Here is a 23,017-nt window from a genome sequence, read left to right as displayed (position 1 = left end):
TTTCCAGGCAAAGCCCTGACAACCTCTGATTTTGGGGGAAGTACCCAATCCTCTAGCCTTAATTTTCCATTTACAGTCATGGTCATTGCCTTATTCTCTGGCAGCTGATGGTTTTAGCTTCTCTGTCAGCCTCCTTTCCCTAACTGAGGTACCTAGCAGCCACCAGTCAAGGCTGCCTGCTGCCCTGCAGTCCTTTCCCAGGGGGGCCACCAGCCAACCAGGAACCAGGCACCATGCACAGGGGCCTAGGGAAGGGCTCTGGACTTGGCAGTTGGTCTGTGATTCCTCAGAGCTCAAGGCAGAAGGGGCTCTAGGCAGAATGACAAGGAAGCAGAGACCTTTCCATTCATTCATGCACTCATTCACTCATTTTTCTTGTGCTAGTCTCTGTATTGGAAACAACAGAAAAGAGCGTCTCTCACTGGAGGGGATGTTAGAGCCAAGTCTTGGAGCTGATGTGGGCCAGGGCTGGGGGGAGTGCAATAGCTGAGGGCTCAGCCCCAATGGCATCTGTTTGACACTTCTGCCCATACGACAAAAAACACCACGTTACCTCTACAGACAAGAGCATGGTGGGTGGTAGGAGTGGGCTCAGAGTGAGTTGGCCAATCTCTGGACACATGTACTTGTGTGCATGGATCTATAAGCTTGCCCCTCAGAGCACACCCAGGAATCCGCATGGACCCAGAGGCATGAATGTTCAGGTAGGTATGTGCTTATGAATCTATGGACACATACCAGATTTGAGATGCACTTAAATCCATGTTCATATGTGCATATGTACAAAGAGGCCTGCATGTACTTACATGAGGCACATCTGAACCTGCCTGGAAGTGTGCACAGTTTGCACAAGCCTTCCTATGGATGTGCATGCAAACCCAAGTGAGCAGGGGTCTATGTGTGCTCACATGTGGACACATCTAGATTGTTTATGCATCACACTTGCCTCTTACAAAAGTGCATGTGTATGTACAACCTCACATATACATTTGTACAGACTTGTCCAATCCTGCGTGTGCAAGTTACTGTGCTCATCTGCCAATGTCTGGGGGTGATGAGGATAAGGGAGAAAGAAGGGGGAGCCAATAGGTGCTCCCCCCAACACACACACCCCGTTCCAAGCATCCTCAGCCCTGATCCTTAACATTGGTCCTTGCTTGAGTCCCAGGCCACCACAGGGTCTGCCTCTTCTCCTTAAGTGGTATTGATCTGTTGGTCGATCTGTTAAATATAACCTCAGGGAAGGAGTCAACCTAACAACCATCCCTAATTCAGGAAAAAGAGAGAGAGTGATGGAGGTGGGGGTGCTCTATTCCCTACCAGCTCTGCTGATACCAGAATGGCCTGCAGATCAAGTGTCAGCCTCTCCAGCCTGAATAATTCATGTCAAGGCCAGGAGGGCTCCCTTCTCAGGAGCCTGTCCCTTTAAATCAGATCTAGAGCTCCCCAGTTCTGGAAAAAAAATCCAGAACAAAACAAACCTATAAACAGCTCAGCCCTGGCACTCTCTGGGACACCCCACTCCATGTTTCAAAATCTGTTCCTGTTCTCCCAACCTCTGGAGCCCCAGACCATCCTACCCATTCACCATTTATAAGTGGGGTACCCTGGAGGGGATAGGGGGAGGAGGGGCAAGGGGCAGTTGATATATCCAACAACCTCAGGGTCCTGAGGCACAGTAGAACAGTCTAGTGGGGGTACCCAGTGCCGGGAAGGTGAGGGGACAGCAAACAGCTGAATCACCACACCCACCAGGTCCCTGGGCCAGGAGAGTGCCTGGGGGAGGAGTCCAGCCCAGGGAAGGACCTCAGAGCAGCCAATGAGTTGCGGGGATGGGGAAGAGCAGAGAGAAAGAAGTGGGTGTTGCTGACTTCCCAGGGGGATGGGGTGGGGTAGGGAAAATGTTGGTCCATAGGACTTGCAGGGGTGGTGATCCAGCCAGGCCTAATGTCTCGGAAGGGGGGCCAATGCGGGGGACTTTCTGGTCTCTCCTAGAAGAGCCCTGCAAGGTGCTTGCTGAGATTAGAAAGAGGCTGAAAAATGAGTAACTTTCTTAGCCCACCCCTCATCCCTGCCTTTGCTTGTAGAGGGAGCTCTGAAGTCCTCCCCGCAAATTCTTGCTCCGTGGTGCTGACCCACCTGCCTGCTCTCCCCGGCCGACCCCGCAAGTGCCAAAGAAGGAGGAAGAAGAAGTCAGCTTAAACGTGGGGACCTGGGGGCAGCTGATGCGGAGCAAGTCGGAACCTCAGAGAGCCAAACTTCTCAGCAGCCCGGAGCTGAAGACTGGGGGAAAGAAAGCGCAGCAGCCTAAAGCCCTGACTCTCGGGAGCCTCCCACCCCGCCTCTTAGCGAGGAGGGTGCGGAGGCTCCTCTGGGGGAGGAGGAGGAGGAGGCCGGGAGGCGGGGAGGGGGAGACAAACCCTGCCCACTCGGCTCTGAGCCCGGAACGGCCGCGGAAGCCGGAGACCGGCGCGCAGGGCAAGGAGGGCACCGGGGGCGGGGGGCTCTGCTCCCCCTCCCCGCCTGACCCCTCTCGCTCCGGCCGGGAAAGTGAAGGCTCCTCGGACTTTAGAGCCAGTGAACGGACGCCTGCGACTGCCAGCTGCCTCGGGGGAAGGACTTGCCCCACCCTCCCCACTCCCCGCGCCCAAGGCGCTCCCAACTCACTGGTGAGCGCGGCGGCCCGGGAGCTGGATGCGAGAGCAGCCGCGATGGCCCCGCGCGCGGGACAGCGGGAGCCAAGGGGGCCGCTGCTGCCGGGGCTGCTGCTCGTGGCGGCGGCGCTGAGCCGGCCCGCCGCGCCCTGTCCCTTCCAGTGCTACTGCTTCGGCGGCCCCAAGCTGTTGTTGCGCTGCGCGTCGGGCGCGGAGCTCCGGCAGCCGCCGCGGGACGTGCCGCCCGACGCGCGCAACCTCACCATCGTGGGCGCCAACCTGACGGTGCTGCGCGCTGCCGCCTTCGCCGGCGGGGACGCGGACGGGGAGGAGACGGAGGCGGGCGGCGTGCGCCTGCCGCTCCTGACCGCGCTGCGCCTCACGCACAACAACATCGAGGTGGTGGAGGACGGCGCCTTCGACGGGTTGCCCAGCCTGGCGGCGCTCGACCTGAGCCACAACCCGCTGCGCGCCCTGGGCAGCGCTGCCTTCCGCGGGCTGCCCGCGCTGCGCTCACTGCAGCTCAACCACGCGTTGGCGCGAGGCGGCCCCGCGCTGCTGGCCGCGCTGGACGCCGCGCTCGCCTCGCTGGACGAGCTGCGCCTCCTGGGCCTGGCGGGCAACGCGCTGAGCCGCCTGCCGCCCGCCGCGCTGAGCCGGCAGCACCTCGAGCAGCTGGACGCGCGCTTCAACGCGCTGGCTGGGCTGGCCCCCGACGAGCTAAGCGTGCTCGAGCGCGATGGCGGCCTCCCCGCGCCTCGCCTGCTGCTGGCCGAGAACCCCCTGCGCTGCGGCTGCGCCGCGCGCCCCCTGCTGGCCTGGCTGCGCAACACCACGGAGCGCGTACCCGACGCGCGGCGCCTTCGCTGCGCCGCCCCGCGGGCACTGCACGGCTGGCCTTTCCTGGACCTGGAGAAAGCGAGGCTGCACTGCGCCCACGGCGACGCCGACGGTCGCGGGGAAGAAGTGGAACTCGCTGGCCCGGAGCTGGAAGCCTCCTACGTCTTTTTCGGGCTGGTGTTGGCGCTTATCGGCCTCATCTTCCTAATGGTGCTCTACCTAAATCGCCGCGGTATCCAGCGCTGGATGCGCAACTTGCGCGAGGCCTGCCGAGACCAGATGGAAGGCTACCACTACCGCTACGAGCAGGACGCTGACCCGCGCCGCGCGCCCGCCCCGGCCGCCCCGGCCGGCTCCCGCGCCACATCCCCTGGCTCGGGCCTCTGAATTTTGCCTTTTGGAGGTTGGGGACGGCCCTTGCCAGCTGAGGACCTTACTGGGACTGCCTGGCCTGAAGCTGTGGGTATGAGACACTCAAGAGTTTGGGGTTTTGAGACCTGTCCTGATTGGTCCGAGACCTTCTGATTATGGCAACCCTCCCCAACCCCCAGGCGCCAAGCTGTATGCCCTCTTACCAGCCTCTGAGAGCTGTCACCATCAAAGACCCAGAGACACCCCTTTCTGATTCCAAAAGCAAAAGCCTACCTGCGCATCCAGGCTCTGGCACATCTCTCCTGAACCACCAAAAGCCCCCTCTCCATCTCAAGACTCACTTGAAGACCTTGTCCTTAAAACCAACAGCCATGAGACTGCCTACAACACCCTGTGCTTTGAGCCCTGACCTCTCAGCGGGAAACATCAGCCTAGACTTCACTGATCCCATCTCCCGTGTGGAGCCCTCAGCTCCCTTCCCAGGGCTCAGGGGCACTTCCATCCCATTCTGGCCTCAGAAGCAGAGCACCCCAACCAAAAGGCTGTGTAGACTTTGAGCCTGTTTTCTCATCCAGTAGCTCTGAGCCCTCCATCCCACAGAGAGACCCACTTCCCCCAGGCTCTGAGGATTGGGCAATGCCCCCAGTCTGAGGATGTATTTCATACCACCACCATCCCAGCTCTAGCTCAGGCCTCCTCCCTTCCCAGATTTGGGGCTCAGCTCCCCTCTCTCTCTCCCATCCCAGGGAAAGGCATACCCCATTATAGCCTTAGTGTGGAGCCACCTCAGTCTTTCCCACCAGGGCTCTGATTCCTCAAAATACTCAGTGCTTGTCCACAATGTCAGACTGTCAGCTCTTCACCCCATTCTGAGTTTCATTCCCCTGCCCAAGTCTTAGGCTGATTCCCCCCACACCTATCACTTGCACTAAGTACCCCACACTTGCCACTCACTGGGGCAAGTTCCACTGAGGAATCCAACCCTGAGATGTGCTCACCATCCTTTCCTCCTAGGATAAGCTCTCCAAGCCTGAAAGACAGGTGCAGGTGCCAAGCAGCCCCCAACCGTACGGGCAGATCCCCATGGAGTAGGAGAGAGTCCTGGGGGTGTGAAGTAGATGAATGGGCCTCAGAACCAGGGCCACCTGGCTATCGGCCTCTCAGAAGGGTCAGGTAGGAAGCTCTGAAGGGCTGGGAGCCACTGGCCACATCCTCTTTCCCACCCATGTGACTTCTCGCCTGGGGATTCCTTGCTGCTGTGCACCCTCCCCACACACCTCCCCTCGTGCCTTCTGGAAGAGGAAGGGGATCTTGCCCCTGTCTCAGGCACAAGCCCTCCTGTTTAGGGTCAGAGCCTCAGTGCCCTGCCTTCTGCATGATCCCAAAGCACAATCGGTGAGTGGAGAGGGGGCTGCCTCTCCCTTACTCCCACCCCCTAGATCAGGCAGAATGGCTGGCCTGTGCTGCCTCTGCACACAGGAAGTCACCTACCTTCAACATAATGGCTTGAGGCCTGCCTTCCCACACTCACCCGAGAAATCTGGATCTCCCTTGGGCAGTTTTCTATAAAGTCTGCAATAATCTCTGATACTCAGCTCTTGTAAGTGGTGCCATGTCATTCCTGCTGACCTTGGGCATTGAAGGAGGTGGGAGGGGACACTCGAGAAGGCATTTTGGACCTCCCTGTGGTGAGGCAGTGACTTCTGGTGTCTTCTCCCAAAGTATGGGAGAAGATAAGGGCTCTGACTGCATGTTGCAGGACTGAGGCTAGACACATGGAGGGACTTTCCATTGGGATGGCATTGCTCTCCAAACCAGCCTGCTTTTTATCCTCTGAGGTGGGGTTATCCACAAGCAGGGTGGGGTCCTATGCTTCTCTGCGTCCTCTTACCCTGCCATTCCTCATCACGGCGGGGGTGGGGGGGGTTGTGGGGAGATGCAGGTGGACTGACAAACACTAGCGACAGACAAGGCTATCAGGGAGGAAATCCAGCTACAGCTACAGAGAATCCGAGGCGGTTAATTCAGACAGGAAAGAAGGGGAATCACTATTTGCTGCTTTGGCATCATCCTCTGCGGTGAATTACCTGATACATTCTTATATCCAGTGTCACACCAGTCTCCCAGCTGGAGGGGTAAGAACTGTACCTTGGATGTGTCAAGGGCTGAGAGGAGAAGCAGCCTGGAGGGGTGTGTGTGCATAAAATGACCCCTTGAGATATATGGAGCAAGGAGACAGAAGGGTTCTGTGCCAGAAGGCCCAAGGTAAGAAGTTTTTCTCTTCCCTCAGGATCCCCAGGTTGGATTATTTTGCATTCAGGGTCTGAATGCCCTAGAACCACATGACAGAAGTCTAGAATGTTGGCATTTTTGCAGTCTTAGGATCATATAATTCTAGAATTTGTGCCTTCTGAACATTGAAAAGGACATCAGAGGGAATGTGGAAGCCTCCTAAGTTGTCTCAACAAGGAGCACCCTCTCTGAAAACGGAGCTCATTCCCTCCCCTTCTGGGAGCATCCCTTTCATTGCCAGAGGAATCTGCCTGGGACTCCCTGAGAGTCCCAGCTGTGCTCTGGGGCCAGGAGAACACCTCACCCCAGGACAGCTCTAAACAGTGTTGGAGACAGTACGTGAGTCTCTTTATCTTCTCCCAGCAAATTCCCGGCCCCTTCTCCCAGACTTTCTCATAGGAAGGGGTTAAGTTCTCTTGAAGCAGTCTAATCTGCCAGTGACCTTCAAAGAGTGCTCTGTCAATCCTCCAGGACAAAACAGTGATAGTTTCTCTAAAACAGGTTGGAGAAATGTGTCTCTACCAGGTCACCTCCCCAGTTCCAAAGATCTGTCCTTTGGTAATGTAGCCTAAGACTGCAGTAAGTCCTGGCAAATAAAACATGCTGTTAGCTGTGGGGTCATTGTCAGCAAAAATCTTTGAAGGTTTTGTATGAGAGCTGCTGCTGAACTAAATATCAAATCAATAGTTGTCAGAAATTAATTAATTGAGTGCCTAATGTATGCCAGTTGATACTTAACCTTAGTGCCATTCACTGGTTTGCTTTAAATGCTGTCTCTGGGCTGCCACCCTCTGTCTGCCTGTCAGTGGCCTTTGGCTTATAGGATTATCAACAGATCCCCGGGGCTCCCAGCCTTGCATCCTCTGTGGATCCAGCCATTCAGCCCCAACTGAATACAACTTTGCCAGTACTAGAGAAACTAACAGCCTAGAGGAGGAATCATATTTAATCAAGTTCTATAGAAAAGAAGTCCCAGGAAACTGAGAGTTCAGGGTATGGGCCCTTGACTGTGCCTAGGGAAACCTCTTAAAGGAGGTGACATTTCAGTGGGGTTTTGAAAGATGAGAAGGAATTTGCAAAACAGAAAAAGATCAAAAGTATCAGCTTATGTAAAGGCCAGGAAGCAGGAAGATCTTGTTAGTCTGAGAATTGAAGAAGACCATCCATAGTTGGGTGTAAGTAGGAAGATGCCTGTGGGTATAAGATGGATCTGTGTTCCCACTTTCTCCCCTGGGAGGCCCTAAAGGGACCTCTGCCCTCAGAGGAGAAGTCGGGAAGTGGAGAAGTGTGATATGTGGGACAGGAGAACTGTGAGAGCCTCTTAACTTGTTCCTTCTTTCTGCCCACCCTTTTTGTGCCAGGCCTCATGCTGAGCACTGGAGACATAGAGAGGGACCATGGGAGGTCAGATGGGCAGGAGAGGCTAGGGAAGGGGCCACTGAAGGAAGAGTCCTTGCAGGAAGAGGTGAGATGGAGGGGCCTGGCTGGCTTTGCCCTGGTACCCTGATGTCACCCACCCATTCCAGGCCCTCTCAGCAGTCCTGAGGCTCCACTGAATGGCCAGCCTCCCACTCCAAATCATGTGTTTCAGATGTTGTGGGAAGCCTGAGGGGGCAGGGGCCAAGCACCAGGGGGAAGAATTCTGTCCAGGATGTCCCCTTAAAAAGCAGGAGAAGGAGAGGAAAGTTGTGTAACTCAGAAATGTGATAGACGTGAAAGCAGCTACACACTTAGAGAAATATGTCAGACTTCCTGGGGTTCTGTGACCCTGTAAAGACTGAAATTTCCTCTCAAAAACAGGGAAGTCACAATCCCCACCTCCTCAAGAAGCCTTTTACTTCTGTGACCCCTTTGCTACCCACACCCCTCAGGCCTCGGGCAGGAACACTGTGAGGACCCAGTAGAGTCCGGAAGTCTGGGTTTTAGTCTGAGCTCAGCATGACTTGCTGTGTTGTTTGGTCCTAGACAGTCAGAAACACTGTTTGAAACACCATTGTATACTGGATCCTGGGGATTCAGCAGTAAACACAGCAAAACCAGCTCCTGCCTTCCTGGTGCAGTCTGACACTGACCTTGGACAGCCCCTGCCCCTCTCTGACTCCAGGTTCCTTCTGTCCTGGCTGGGGCTAGACTCGTGACCTCCAGAGGCACTGCCTACTCTCCCTGAAGTCCATTTACTTCTTCATTAAGTGTCTGCCTAGCAGACGCACAGCCCTAATTTATGAGCATGGCCTTTCCCAGACTGGGGGAAGTGACAGGGGCAGTTAATATTCTTGTGGCAGTGTGCTTGGCCGCCTTCAGAGTCCCCTCCCACTCCCCTCCTCACTGCCCACACCCACTCACTGCCCTCAGCACTGCCTCAGGACAGTTTGCCCAGGCTGGCCAGTTCCACACAGACCACCTCAACTAACCCTTCTTTGTGTGAGGAAATTAAGGCCCAGAGACTGCAGAAGTCCACTAGGTCACACAGGGTGTCAGGAGCAGAGCAGATGCAGAGCCCAGAATGCCCCACGGGGCTGTCCCTGCCCTGCTCTGGGTCTGAGTAACTGGCAGGGCTGCCCCACATCCTAACTCTGTATCTCCACCCCTGTGGTCATTGCCTCTTGCAGCCAGACCCAAGCCTGGGTGGCCTAGAGATGGGGGGAAAGTTGCACAACAGAGGGGTGGGGAGGGCTCTTCAGTCTCCGTCAGCAGTTTCTAGCAGTCTCAGAAGCCACCTCCAGACTCTTGCAGGCAGAAACCCTGCTGGGGGATCCTTCTTGGGGAAGGGGCATCCCTACCCCTCCCTGAGATGAGAAAGGGATTTATTCTGGATTCCCAAGATCCCTGGGCACAAAAATCATTCTTGCTGACCTTCCATTCTCCACCGAGCACCAGCTGAGATGGACCAGATCCTGCTCCTGTCCTCAGTAACGATGAGGCCCTAAGATCACGGAAACACAGGGGGGCCCCAGTGAAGGTGGCCGTCTGACCTCGGAGACTTTGTGGAGTGAAGAGGGCCACTATTAATAATTAGAAAGGGACAAGAATAAGCTGGGACTTTTCCAGGCTGATGGGCCCTAGACTCCAGTGACTTTTGACAAGACCTGGAGGGGAAAAGAAAAAGTGCTAGACTAGCTAGTCTACCAGCCCTAGATAACTATATATTCCCTGTCCTTGGCCATGTCCTCCAGCCACACTAAACAACTTCTTGAACACTATTCTCCACCCATACCAAACGACTCAGATTCTAGCAGCTGAGCCCAGCTATTCCAGGCCCTATGCCTTTGCTCACACAGTACCCTCCCCCTGGGATGCCTACCCCACGGAGGGAATCCGGAGAGCTCAAGAGTCCTCTCTGCTTTCCTGACCTCACCTCTTCCTCCCATTACTGTACCCCCTGGATCTTTATTTGTATGGATTGTTTTTCTAGCTCATTGTCTGCACCAGACCAGAAGCTCCCCCAGGGTCTGGGTCCAGTCCCCTTTTGGGTCCCCAGTCACGGTGCACAGAGAGATTTGTGAGCACTGCCCCTCCCCCACAGAAATCCAAAGCACAGGGGAGGAGGCACCAGGCAGGGCTCCTGGTTTCCCTCTGCTGCACGTCAGATGCCCACTGTCTGTGACTCTTACAACCTCCCGTACTGAACTGAGGTTGCATTTATAGAAGATGCCTGCATGGGCAGCTCCTTGCTACTCTTTAAGAAAGTAAGAAAACAGAAAAAAAATGCAGCTAAAGAATAATCACATAAAACATAATTTAGCCTTAGATTCTCCCACTTTGACTTTTTAATACAATTACAGCTTTCTGGCTCCCATTTGGAATTCTCGTCCAATGTCCTACCTGGGTAACGTCAGCCACCGGCTCAGCCTTTTCCTGGGCCTTGGTCCCTAACCTAGGGAGCTGTGGCGACATCTGTTGGCCTATTTCTGTCAGAACAAAGTTAGTTTTAACTTTTCTTTGCACACATGTGCCATCTGCTAGTGAGTATGGGAAAGTTCATTCTTCATTTAGTCAATCCATTCAGCAAGTATTTTATGAAGCACCTTCTATGACCTACCACAATGCCAGGAAGAAGCTGGCATTATTCTAGGCACTTTATGTATATTAACCCATTTTAGCTTGATGACAAATGAGGCTATTTATTATTATTATTATTCCTACCTTACAAATGAAGAAACTAAGGTACATAAAGATGAATAATATGCTCAAGATCACACTGCTAATAGGGGACCCAGTTGGGCTTAAAACCCAGAGCCCATACGTCATACGTGCTTAAACCATATGAGTAAGATAATTCTTATGAGGCAATAAGTAGAGTGACGTGAGAGTGACAGTGGTCAGGCAGACCCCTCTAAGAAGGTGGCTTGCCCTGAAGAAAGAAAGGAGCTCTGTAAAGAGCCTAAGAAAGACCAATACAGGCAGAAGAAACAGCAAGTGCAAAGGCACTGAGACTGACTATTCAAATACTATATGGGAAGCCAGTGATGGCCATTCTATTCCTAAATACCTCTCCAGTAGGTCCTTTTGCTTCCCCAACTGGTCCCAGCTTCCACATCTTTCAGCTGGATCCCTGCCCCAGATTCCTTGCTGGTCCTCCTGCCTCAAGCTTCCCCCTCTGTTCCATTTTGGCAGTTTAGCCAGAATGACCCTGAAAATGCATGAATCTGATCCCTCTCACTGCCCTGCTTAAAACCTGTGCCACTGTCTTCTGGATAAAAACAAGCTCTTTGAGCTGGTTATCGGTAACCTGCCTCCCATGGCCATGATCTGGTCCTACCTCCTGCCAGCTCTTCTGGTTTCCTTCACCTTAGCCACACCAAAGTCTTTACAATTCCCTGAAAGTTCCAGGTTGTCTCGCCCCTGGAAGCTTCCCACATGCATCCCCTCAAACTGGAATGTCCAAGGCCTTTCCTCACCTGCCTAACTCCTACTCATCCTTCAAAACTCAGTTGAAGCAATTCCTTTTCTAGGAAGCCTGCCTTTTCCCCCATCTCACCCACCCCAGCTGAACGTGATGACCCCTCTGTAGGACTCTCATGGCAAGCTATTAAGTATATGTCTGCCTCCATCTCCAAAATCCCTCAGCAGCAATTCCTTTGTTGTCATGCCTTATCCTCCTATGAATCTGTGAGCTCCTTGAAGGATGGGATTGTCTTATTTATCTTTGTATCTTCAGGACCCAGCATAACCCCAGCAAATGGTACATGCCCAATAAATATTATTTGCATTTTTTGAGCTATAAATTGTTTAGTTTCATTTTTGCCTTTTAAAATGAGATATTCTTTGCATAGAGTAAAATCCGCTCTTTCTGGTATATAGCAATTTTGACAATCAAAATATGGAACAACTCCATCATCATCCTCAAAAAAAAATCCCTCGTGCTGCCCCTTTGTAGCTAACCCTTCCACAACCCAATCCCTGGCAATGTTTTCTGGCCCCATAATTTTGCCTTTTCCAGAATGTCATATAAATAGAATCACATATATTTGTCCTTTTAAGTCTGGCTTCTTTCACTTAGCATAATGTATTTGAGATTCATCCATGTTGTATGTTATCGCTAGTTTATTTTTATTGTTGAGCTGTATTCCGTTGTACAGATGTACAGTAGTTCATCCACTGACACTTGTTGAAGAACATTTGGGTTTTTTGTAGTTTTTGACAATTAGGAATACAGCCATTATTAACATTCACATTTAGGTTCTTGTCGGAATGTAACTTTTCGTTTCTTTTGGTAGTAGAACAGCTAAGTCTTATGTTAAGTATTTTTAAATTTATAAGAAACTGCCAAACTGTTTTCCAAAGTGTATCATTCTGCATTCTGACCAGCAGTGTATGAGTGTTCCCATTCCTCCATATCCTCACCAGCACTGTTTATTGAAAAGACAATAATTGAATTGCCTTTGCACCTTGTTGAAAAATCAGTTGACAGTAGAGTGCAGGTCTGTTTCTGGATTCTGGATTCCATTCCATTGATGTAGATGTCTATTTTTTCACTACCACTTCACTGTCTTGATTACTGTAACTTCATAGTAAGTCTTGAGATCAGGTAAGAATTCCAACTTTGTTCTTCCTGTTAAAAATTGCTTGGCTATTCTCATTCCTTTACCTTCCCATATAAATTTTAGAATCAGCTTGTTTACATCTACAAAAACAATCCTGCAGAGATCTTGATTCGGATTGCATCAAATCTATGGTCAGTTTGGAGAGAACTGATATCTTAATAACAATGCATCTTCCAATCCATGAACATAGTACATGTCTCAATTTGTTTAGATCTTTTTTTTTCATGAGTATTTTGTGTGTTACAGATGTGCATAGGCATTATGCACATATTTTGTTATATTTATATCTGAGTACTTCCATTTGGTACTATTGAAGATGGTATTGTCTATTTGGCATTGTGTTTTATCTCAATTGTTTAATGTTACTATACAGAAGTACAATTGATTTTTGTATATTGATCAAGTATCCTGAAACCTATATAAACTCACTTATTAGTTCTAGTAGCTTTTTTGTAGATTTCTTGGGATTTTCTGTGTAACCACTCACATTGTGAATATAGATCATTTTATTTCTTTCTTTACAATCAGTAGGCCTTTATATCATTTTCTAACCTGGCTGGGCCCTCCAGTAGGATGTTAAATAGAATGATAAGAACAATCATCCCTGCCTTGTTCTCAATTGTAAAGGAAAAGCATTCAGTCTTTCACTATTAACTATGGTGTTAGCTGTAAGTTTTGTAGATGTCCTCTATTAAATTAAGGAAGTTTACTGAGATCTTGTTGTTTTTTCTAAATTAAGAGTGGATATTGAGTTTTGTCCAATAGCATTTGTGTCTATTGAAATAATTTAGCTACATCCCATAAATTTACTTACTTTTGTTTTCAACTTCATTTAGTTCATGATATTTTCTAATTCTCCTTGTGATTTTCTCTTTGACCCATTTAGAAAAATGTTGCTTAATTTCCAAGTATTTGTGAATTTTCCAGATACTTTTCTGTTATTAATTTCTAGTTTATTATGCTCTGAAAACATATTTTTATTTAAATTTATTTAAATTCTTTTAAATATGTTAAAGTTTTTTTTTTAAGGTCCAGAAAATGGTCTTTCTTGAGGACTGTTTCTTGAAAAGAATGCATACTTGTACTTGAAAAGAATGCATGTTTCATTGTTTTAAGGTGAAATGTTCTATTAATGTTAACTAGGTCAAATTACCTGATAGTGTTGTTCAGGTCTTCTATGTTTTCACTAATTTTCTATCTTCTTGCTCTACTGCTCACTGAAAGAGGAGTGTTGGGACTTATATATCTCTTTCCTTTCAGTTCCATCAGGTTTTGGAATGAGTTTTTGGAATGGGATAAATTCCATCCCATATCTGGAAACACCCTTACTAGATGAATGTAAATTTAGGATTATTATGTCTTCTTGGTAAGTTGACACGTTTATTTTTTATATTATGTTCCTCTTTATCCCTGGAAACTTCTTGTTCTGAAGTCTACTTTGCATGATATTAACAAAAACCACTTCAGCTTTTTTTGTTTGCGTGGTTATATTTTCCTTTTCTTTTAACTTAATCTTTGTTCTTATATTTAAACTGGGTCCCTTGCAGACAGCATATAGGTGGATCTTTTTTTTTTTATTATTCAGTCTGACATGCTCTCTTTTAATTGTTATATTTTGATCATTTTCATTTAATATAGATATTAGTATGGTTGGATTTAGGTCTACCACTATTTTTGTTTGTCCCCTCTGTTTTATTATTTTGTTTCAACTTTCCTGCCTTCTTTTGCAATATTTGAATATTTTTTAGTATTCTATTTTAATTTATCTATATTCTGTGCTCTATTTTACTGCTCTAGGAATCACAATATACATATATAAAACTTCACAATATACTTAGGATTAATATTGTATACTTCAGTATAAAACAGAAGTCTTATAGAGAAGTAGGTTTCTCTTTATCTTCCCCCAATGGCCTTTACATTATAGATGGCATATGTATTCCATTTATATACTTAACCCTTTTAGACCATTTATATATTTTTTCCTTTTAACTGTCATACATATTTTAAAGAAATTAAGAGGACCAATACAGCCTTTTATATTTACTCAAATAATTGCCATTTCTGTTGCTTTTAGATGTCAATTTATCTCTGGCATCATTTCTTCTCAACCTAAGGAACTTCTTTTAAGAGAAAATATGCTGGTGACAAATTTTCTTAGTTTCCCTTCATCTGATAATCTCTATTTTGCATCATTCTTGAAGGATATTTTCACTGGATACAGAAGAATTCTGGGTTGACAGTTGTTTTCTTTTGGCATCTTACATATGTTTTTCCACTCACTTCTGGCCTCCATGTCTTTTTTTGAGAAAGCTACACCAGATAATCATTCTTTGTGTGGAAGAACATAGAAGAAATGTGTCATTTTTCTCTACCTGCTTTCACGATTTTAAAATTTATCTGTTTTTTAGCAGTTTGGTTATGTATGTCTATGTGCAGTTTTCTTTGAGTTTAACCTGTTTGGGGTCTGCTTAGCTTCTTTAATCTATAAATTTATGCTTTTCATGCAAATATTTTTTTCTGCACCAGTCTTTCTGCTTTCCTCTGGGTGTCCAATAACATGAATCTTAGACTCTGTGATATTATTCCATAGGTTCCTGAGGCTATGTTAATGTTTTTCAGTTTTTTCCCTCTGTTTATCAGATCGAAAAATCTCCTTGATCTATCTTCAAGTCATTGGCTCTTTCCTGTTCCCTGCCATTCTAGCCTATCCAGTGAATTTTTTATTTCAGGTATTTTATTTTTCAATTCTAAACTTTCCAGTTGGGTCATTTTCTAGTCCCTATGTCTCTTCTGAGAACAACTATCTTTCCATTCATTTCAAGTTATAATAGCTATTTCAAAATCTTTTCTAGTAATTCCAACATCTAAGTCATCTTAGAGTTGGCATATGGTGATTGTATTTTCTCTCCAGAATTCATCATATTTCTCTGGTTCTTTATATGTTGAGTGATTTCAGATTGTATCCTGGACATTGTGAATGTTATATTAGGTAGACTCTGGGTCCTGCTGTATATAGTCCTTTATAGAATGTTGATTTTGTTGTTGTTGTTCTGACCTAACATCTGTCTCATCTTCTGTTGGTGGTTCTAATCTCAGTGCAAATCCTCAAGAGAAATGTGGCATAATGAAAACTGTCTAGCTCAAGTCTTCTAATTCAAATGCCAGTGTCTTCCCACTGCCCTTCTCTGGCTAGAAGGGAGCATCAGAGTAAACAGACCACCTCTGATCAACCAGGAAGAGTAATGCTTTGATCTAAGTTGCACATTAGCTTACAGGAAATTGTTATATGAAATGTTTTCATATACAATCAATTTTCTAGAAAAGTTGTCTTACATTCATTGGCATGTTCCTTTGGTGTCAATGCAATACATTATCAGTCAGAACTTTGAATCTTCCTCATTTATATCCCTGTTCCCATGTATTTGTTTGGAAAAGCCAATGGGTAAATCATGGAAAACTGAGGTGGCTATAGGGAGACCCAGCAGAGCAGGAGATGAGAAGTGAATAAGAACCAGTGCTGGCATGGTGTGGGGGACCACGGGGAGAACAGTGTAGCACAGAGAAGGCACATAGTAGATCTGTGGCATCTTACTGCATTGATGAACAGTGACTGCACTGGGGTATGGGTGGGGACTTGATAATATAGGTAAATGTAGTAACCACATTGTTTTTTCATGTGAAACCTTCATAAGAGTGTATATCAATAACACCTTAATAAAAAATCAAAAAAAGAACCAGTGCTGGGATAGGGGCAAGACTCCAGCTGAAGTGGTCAGTGCTACCAAAGAGAAGATGGGATGGCTTCACCCCAGGAGCAAACCAGGGGGTCACAGGATCCAGTGGTGTCTGAGAGGGGTCAGAGGTTTGGGGACTTCCCCAAGGCCATAAGGCTGGTATGGTAAGTGGTAGAGATGGGAGGAGAAAGCTTGGTGGTCTCCAGAAGAAGCTGCAGGAACCAGGTTGAAGTTGGCGCTGCAGACAAGGGAAGAAAACACCCGACACAGCCACAGGCTCCCATCTCCCAGTCCAGGGCAACCAAGGCAGATTTGCTGGTCTGTGGCTTATTAGACAGGAATAAAAGCACAACCAGCATTTGTCACAAAAGACCTTTAATGGTCTCCTTTTTATGGTTCTTTTGTTCATTTGTTTTGTTAGAATTGAATAAACTGCAATAACTTATCTGACATATCAAGGAATGCCACAGGTACAACAGATAAACCTGACAGGTGGCCCAGGAATGAGTGTCACAAAATAATCACTTAACATCAGGGCTACAGACCTGGAGACCTGTCCCAGACATCTGTCACTCCCTGTGCCCAGAATCCACACATAGTCACTGTGCCAGGCTGAATACTTCTCCCAATGGCTAGGAAGAGGCAGGCCCACGATAGCATCTGTGACTAGACCTTAATACTGAGCAGAGATGCCCAAGTAAGACGGCACATCCTATACTCATTCCCAAGTGTTCTGCAGGTCTGCACCCCAAGTTTGTGAGGCTCCCACCTGTCATATGACACCACCTCTCATACTTGCCTCTCCTATGACCCTCCCTTGTAATCCCTGTGAGGTGAGCAGAGCCTGGCACTAACCCCATCTTACACATGGGGAAAATGAGGTCAGTGGGGTTCCCAAGAGCATGCTTGGGCAGAATGTAGAACACCTGTTGGCACTTTCTCCCATGCCATGTGGCTTGCTGTGCCCTGAGCCTCACATTTGTACCTCAAATGCCCTGGGTGGGGGGCCCAGGAAGGATTCTGTGCCAAGGGCTGGCCCAAGTCCCACCAAAGTGCCCACCTACCCCTTAGCCCAGGTGAGGGGCCCAGGCAGGTTGGTAGGGAGAGAATCCAACAGACTGCAGGTGGAGGACCAGCACCTCTTCAGGCAGCTCCTGCTGCCTCCACACTTGGTCCACAAACATAGCAGTGGAAGCCTATTAGAACTGCTCAAGGGAAACCTGCTGCTTAGAAGTTTCTGGAGGGATCTTGCCCTCACAGGGTCCTCCCTGGGCATTTTTTTAATGAAAACATGGACTTTCATCCATCTGGCTGACTGTGAAGAGGAATCTGATTCTAGTTTCTTCTTCTGTCCCATCACCCACCCCATGGGCCTGGGCCAGGGAAGCAGAGTATCATATTGGGGTGCAGACACAAGTTGTGGGGTAGGGGCTGGGCCTGCTTCTTTGTTCTATGGTCCCCCATGCTGTGTGGCCAATATCAGGGTGAAGACCCATCCTCACTGAGCACCAGGACCCTGCCCAAATCAAATCCAGGTGAGAGTTTCTGGGTGGATGGGCTGCAAAACCATGAAATATGCACACATGCATGTCTGTGTGAATAAACAAATGCTTGGGCCTGGGTCTGTGACCCAAGTTCCAATACAAAGATCCTTTGTATTGGAATAGTAGAGCCATTCCAACATGAAAAGCAAGAATAGAACCTGGCTTGCTGGTCTAAGATCAAACCAATGGCGGTTTGAAGTTTTTCTTCAAAACAAAATTTGAAGGTGAAACCTCAATAGGCAAAATAGATAAAAGCAGAGCTGTTCTGGTGGAAGTGGGACTGGGGGAGGGCTGAAGACTTATCCTTTGTCTTCACCCCCATCTTCCCACGTTAGCAGCCCCTGACAAAGCTCTGTGGACACCAGGTGTTCCACAGCACCTGGTTTGAAAACTACTGTCATAGTGTCTGTAGGTCATGGGTCCTAGGGACCTGTGCTTTGACTTCCCTTTCAGGGTGAAGAGTTGGCAGAGTGTGATGGTGGTAGGATCTCCCCCTTTGGTGGGCCTCTCTTTGAGGCCACTGTGCAGTAACCCTGCAGGGAACTGGTAGGGGTGAAGATCACGCTCCACAGGTAGCCCAAAAGTGATGGAGCTTGCTCCTGGAGGGAGGGCAAAAGTGATGGAGCTTCCTGGGCCAGGGTGGCAAAATGCCAGACCCAATGCAGGCTTATGCAAAAGGGTGGGGAAAGCCCATTTTGGTCCTTGTTGACTTTAAAAAGAGAAACATAAGAACAAGTAGAGGCCTATATCCTTGAGACCCTATGAGTTCAAGATGGGGTCCTACTGCCTTCCTCCAGGATGGGTAGAGTGTCCAGGTCCCAGTTGCTGGCAGAAGCTGCCTTTATGGGCTGCTAGAACCAATGGGAGATGGGTCAGCTGGGGGTCAGTTCTCAGAGAGGGAGGCCTGGATTTTCTGTAGGCACGAATCCCTCCCAAGTGCCACCAAGAAGCATTGGCAGCTCGGGTAGACCCTTGAGGGGGCCTTGTACTTTGAAGGGAATGAGCAGGCAACTGCCATTCCACCTCACACTTACAGTTCTTTGATGTAGGGGTGGCTTGGCCCTCCCTGGGCCTGGGGGCTGGTGGCTCTTCCTAGCCTGGGATCGGAGCCAAGGTTTCTTGGCCTCTGCGGGGTCTGAGAGATGGGAAGTGTGAGTGACACTTCGGGGAGTGTACATGCCCCTGTCCCAATCACTGACAGTATCTTTGTCTTGTCTTTCTGTTGTAGTTGCTGGAACCACTGTCCATGGGCATATCATTCCTAAATAGTGCCTGAATTTCCCTTTCAGCTGGGCTACCAGAGTCCAACTGGGTGCTTCTCATTCTGGTTGACATCTAAGCAAGAAGGGCACAAGAGATGAAGACTAGTGGGAGGAAGGCTCAGCCCAGGAACTTCCTATGTGACCCTGGGCTACTCCCCCACAGGGGCAGGGCCATGAGCTGTGCAGCCATTTGCAACCTACAGAGGTGACTCATCTCACCTGGGCCTCACAATTCCTTGAGTCAGGTGGGGAAGAGATTGCTGTCCCACTTTACAGTTAGCGAAACTGAGCCCAAGAGGTTGAACAACTTGCTCAAGGCTCCTCAGCTGTTTGGTGACAAACCAGGACTGAGAGGCATTGTGACTTTCCAAACCAGCATGCTTTTCACTGCACCCTGTGCGAACCAGCTTGTTGGCAACTCCCCAAGCTGAACCAGCACCATGGGTGAGGTCAAGTTCACCTGTCTGGGCTTTGAGCCTGAGGAGGCCTATGGAGTCCAGCCAAGTTATTCAGTCCTTAACTTCACAGAGACTGAACTCTTCTTGTGGTTGGAATGATGAGGAAGTCCAGCTTGCCCTCTGCCTGCAGATTTTTGCCCTTCCTTCCTGCCCAGACTGCTAGCTATAACCCACATGGCCCAACGGAAGTCCCACTGTAGAGCTGCATGGTCAGCACAAGCCCTGATAGGCACAGCAGGGCCCCCTCACCCCTAGTTTTACTCTTAAGTCTCACCTGACTGACTCCAGATGGAGAGGAACCCTGCAGGGCAAAGATTCTTTGATGTTTGGGGCTGCAGGGTGGGTGTGGGCTGGAGCTGACCAGAAGCTTGGAAAGATGCTCTGGGCCTTTCCCTCAGGAAGGCACAAGAGTCCCACTGGGCTGCAGTGCACGGCTGTGCAGGAGGGTGATGAGCCCAGGGGCAGGCAGGGCTCAACTCTGGCCCACGTGCCACTCAAAGCTGTGCCTCCTAACATGGGCTGAATCCATATGGAAGGGGCACGATTTCTAATTCACATCAAGGCACTATATGGCCCAGCAGCAGCCATGGAGCCCTGAATACAATGGCTCCCTGTTACGTCCCCCTGTAACTATCCCCTGACCCTGAGCTTCCTGAGGACAGGGGCTGGGACTGACTCATCACTGTGTCTCCAGCGCTTGGCATTGAGCAGAGAAGTTGTCAACCAAGGATAGTAAAGCCAAATCCAAAAGAACTTGACCACCTCTGCAGTCCTGGCCCCAAAGAGTAAACGTCTGGATGGGGCTCTGATGCATCCAGCAGCTGGGAAATTTCAGGTAAACGTCGGGATAAACTCAGAGGGCAAGTGGGATTTTGACGTGGAGGAAGCACAAGAAACCAGCCTGGCAAATCTTTTGTGTGTATGGGTTAGGAATGGGGGAAGAGGTTTGTGTGTAGGGCAATGATCACCCCAAATCCTAAAGGGTCTTATACCAGCCCAAAGGGGCCAGAGTAAGACACTGGAGAGCACACGGTTGTTTAGCACTTCACTTCTACAGCTGCCCAAACAAGGTGTGAACTGCCTGGCGAGCTCTGATAGGGGCTGGATGCCAAGGGCACCTGCAGCTGGGACCCCAGGACTGGCCACGGGTGGGTGGCTGCCCCGAGCTGACTTAGTTCTGACATGGGGTAGGGGTCCCTAGGGTTGAGTCTTCATGAGGTTCAGAAGGGAGGACTGGGGGGCAGTGCCAGGCATGGGAACTGGGTAATTTCACCATAGAAAATCGTTACATAGCCCACCCCAGGTGGGGCTGGACTGAAAAGGGTTGAGACCCAACTGGTATAATAAAATTTTGTCTTCTCCCTTTTCAGGCAAGTATAGGACAGAGATAGAAGGGAGTAGGAATGGAGGAGAGATCCCTTGCCCTGCTAATCAGAACATTTCCTTGCGTATGAGGTAAACCTCAGGGTGTCTGCATCCACAGGAAGCTGTGAGGTACTGAGGCCCTATCAAAAGCTCCCCTACTCCTGGCTACCCTCACTCCAAACCTCAGCAAATACAAGTTCTGCCCTTCTGTCATATTCAGGCTCTAGGGCCATGCAGCTCATGCTAGTTAATGGCCACAGCATGACATCAGGCGACCCTCCAGGGGTCCAAGATGAGCCATTCCCAGGCCTGGTGTGGCAGGCATGGGTGGAGGGAAGGGCAGGGGTTGAAGCTCTCCTCTGGGGTCCAATGAATCCCCTCAGCAAGCAGATGGACCAGGATCAGTGGCTCTGGCCCACCCACCAGGTCAGAAACTCTAATGTTCACAAATTCTTAAGAGGCCAGAGCTCTGAAGGCCCTTTGTGATAATATGGTCAAAACCCTTGGTTTTTTGGGTAAAGAACTGAGGCCCAGAGAGGGAAAGGAACTCACCCAAGGTGACACAGTAAGTGAGCATCAAAGGCCAGATAATCATAGTTGCCTTTCAACACTTTCTACCTCATCATCCTGTTGTCCTGGGAACACCCCAGGTCCCAATCACACCAACATCAACCAGTGGGTCCTGGACCCATGACACTGGGAACTGAGGGGTCACCAGTTCTCCAAGGAACAAGGGGCTCTTTGCTACCCAGCAGCTCCCTTCCCTGTAGGTGAGGGCATCTCGACGGACCCTGCCACCTTCTGAGGAAGGACCCTCCGTGGCCTCAGGCACTTCCCCCCAGCCTGCAGGGCCAGCTCAGCCCAGCCCTGGAGATCTTCAAGGGAAGGCAGGAGAACCCTGGTGGCTCGGGCTCCCTCTGGACCTGCGGCCTTGCTTCCTGAGGGACTGCTGATCGCTCATAAGGGGACAGAAGCAGGGGACGGGGAAGATCCTTCCCCTCCCCTCCCTGCCGCCATCTCTCACAGCCACCCTCAGGAAACCTCACAGGAGCTGTGGCTCCCTCTGCTAGGAGTTGGTGCTCTCTGAAGGCCCCTCCTTTCTCTCTCTATTTATAGATAGAAGACACACGTAAGATACAAGGTAGCTGGGGTGTTACATCCTGACAATACTGAGATAGACTTGGCTAGTTCACACAGCTTGCTTTAGACTAAGTAACTGCTGGTAAGAAAGTCTGTCCATCGAACTCCTGGGGCTTACGAACCTTCATCAAAGTCACTGTCCACACTGAGGGACATGCAGTGGAGAAGGGGGTGCAAGGGGTGAGGGTCTGGTGGGTCTGAACTGCACAGAGGCGTTGAGAATCTGTCCACAGTCTGCCCCTCCCTCCAGAAGAGGGTGGCCTTCATGTGGTCATCTTTTAGCTGCCAGAACTGTGTTAACCACCTGGGACTGTGGACATCCTCTCATGTGTCCTAAGCCCTCATGCCCACCTGTCCAAGCCCTGTGTCCCATCCTCCCCCATTCTGCCCCCCATCCCAAGTCAAATTCCAAGGTCAGAGCCATGGTGACCTTTCTGGGGGTCGGCAGGAAAAGAGGAGGGATGGAGAGGTGACTGCAGTGAAGGGGTGAACGTGGCATGGGCGGCCCTGCTGACATGCTGATGTGGGGCCAGTCCTGAGGCATGGCTCCAGGAACCACGGCCTGGAGGACCGCAAGGCCCTGGGCAGAAACTGGAAGAACAAAGAGGAGGGGAGCCAGAACAGGGAGAAGACGAGTAAGCATCCTAGTGCATGGGGTGGACCTGGAGCTGCCAGGGGAGGCTGCCCAGTCTATCTGTCGTTGAGCAGTGGAGAGCCCGTACCATCTTCCTCTTCCTCCTTGTCATCCTTCATGCCTTTCAGTCTCTGGCGGGCAAAGTCCTCAAACACAATGTCGTCATCGCTGGTGGAAAGACAAGGAAAATGGGGCATGTTTGCAGGGCTGGGGAAGCAGCCTTATCTAGAAGGGTCAGAGGGCCGGCCCAGCCAAACAGGACTGAGGCTGGCCCCTGGGGTTGACCTTGGGCAGAGAGGCCCGCCAGACCGGCACATCTGCAGGCGTACCAGTGACAGCGGGAGCGGCCACATACGGCCTCCAGCCCGTTGTAGAAACAGCAGAGACTCAGTTGTTGATGAATATAGGGTAGGAGGCATATCAAATGGCTGGGGGCAGGGCAGGGTGAGAGAGGAGTATAGCTAAGCTGCAGCCAGAGGAAGAACTTATTCCTACTGTGAGAGGCCAGGCCACCAGTAGTTTCCCAGCATATTCTGAATTCCCAAGAACAGGCCCAAGAAACCTCACCCCCATCTGAAGAGCTACCCTCAGGAAGCAGCCCTGTTTCTGTACAGGAACCGGTGGGCTTGGCTTACTGGGAGAGAAAACCACAGAGAGCCTTTCTCCAGGGAAGTG

The 23,017-nt window shown here is 49.8% G+C and overlaps 2 protein-coding genes across 9 annotated transcripts in view; one reads left to right on the top strand and one right to left on the bottom strand.

The window, feature by feature from the left end:
- The first annotated feature begins 2,667 nt into the window (after window positions 1-2,667).
- Window positions 2,668-6,963, top strand: TPBGL (trophoblast glycoprotein like). Its single transcript, XM_036929780.2, has one exon. It carries the CDS (start codon window positions 2,712-2,714, stop codon window positions 3,879-3,881), a length of 1,170 nt encoding a protein of 389 aa, XP_036785675.1. The 5' UTR covers window positions 2,668-2,711; the 3' UTR covers window positions 3,882-6,963.
- A 9,334-nt stretch (window positions 6,964-16,297) lies between these two features.
- The window catches only part of ARRB1 (arrestin beta 1), a 70,274-nt gene continuing 63,554 nt past the window's right edge, over window positions 16,298-23,017 (bottom strand). For all 8 annotated transcript variants that reach the window (XM_036929747.2, XM_036929752.2, XM_036929745.2 and 5 more), the window contains one exon: window positions 16,298-22,510. In XM_036929747.2, the coding sequence (XP_036785642.1) occupies window positions 22,399-22,510 (112 nt within the window). In that variant the 3' untranslated portion in view covers window positions 16,298-22,398. The remainder of the gene's footprint in view (window positions 22,511-23,017) is intronic.

The sequence above is a fragment of the Manis pentadactyla genome, chromosome 9 (genome assembly GCF_030020395.1).
Source record: "Manis pentadactyla isolate mManPen7 chromosome 9, mManPen7.hap1, whole genome shotgun sequence".
Taxonomy (NCBI): domain Eukaryota; kingdom Metazoa; phylum Chordata; class Mammalia; order Pholidota; family Manidae; genus Manis; species Manis pentadactyla.
This window is presented reverse-complemented; position numbering and strand designations above follow the sequence as displayed.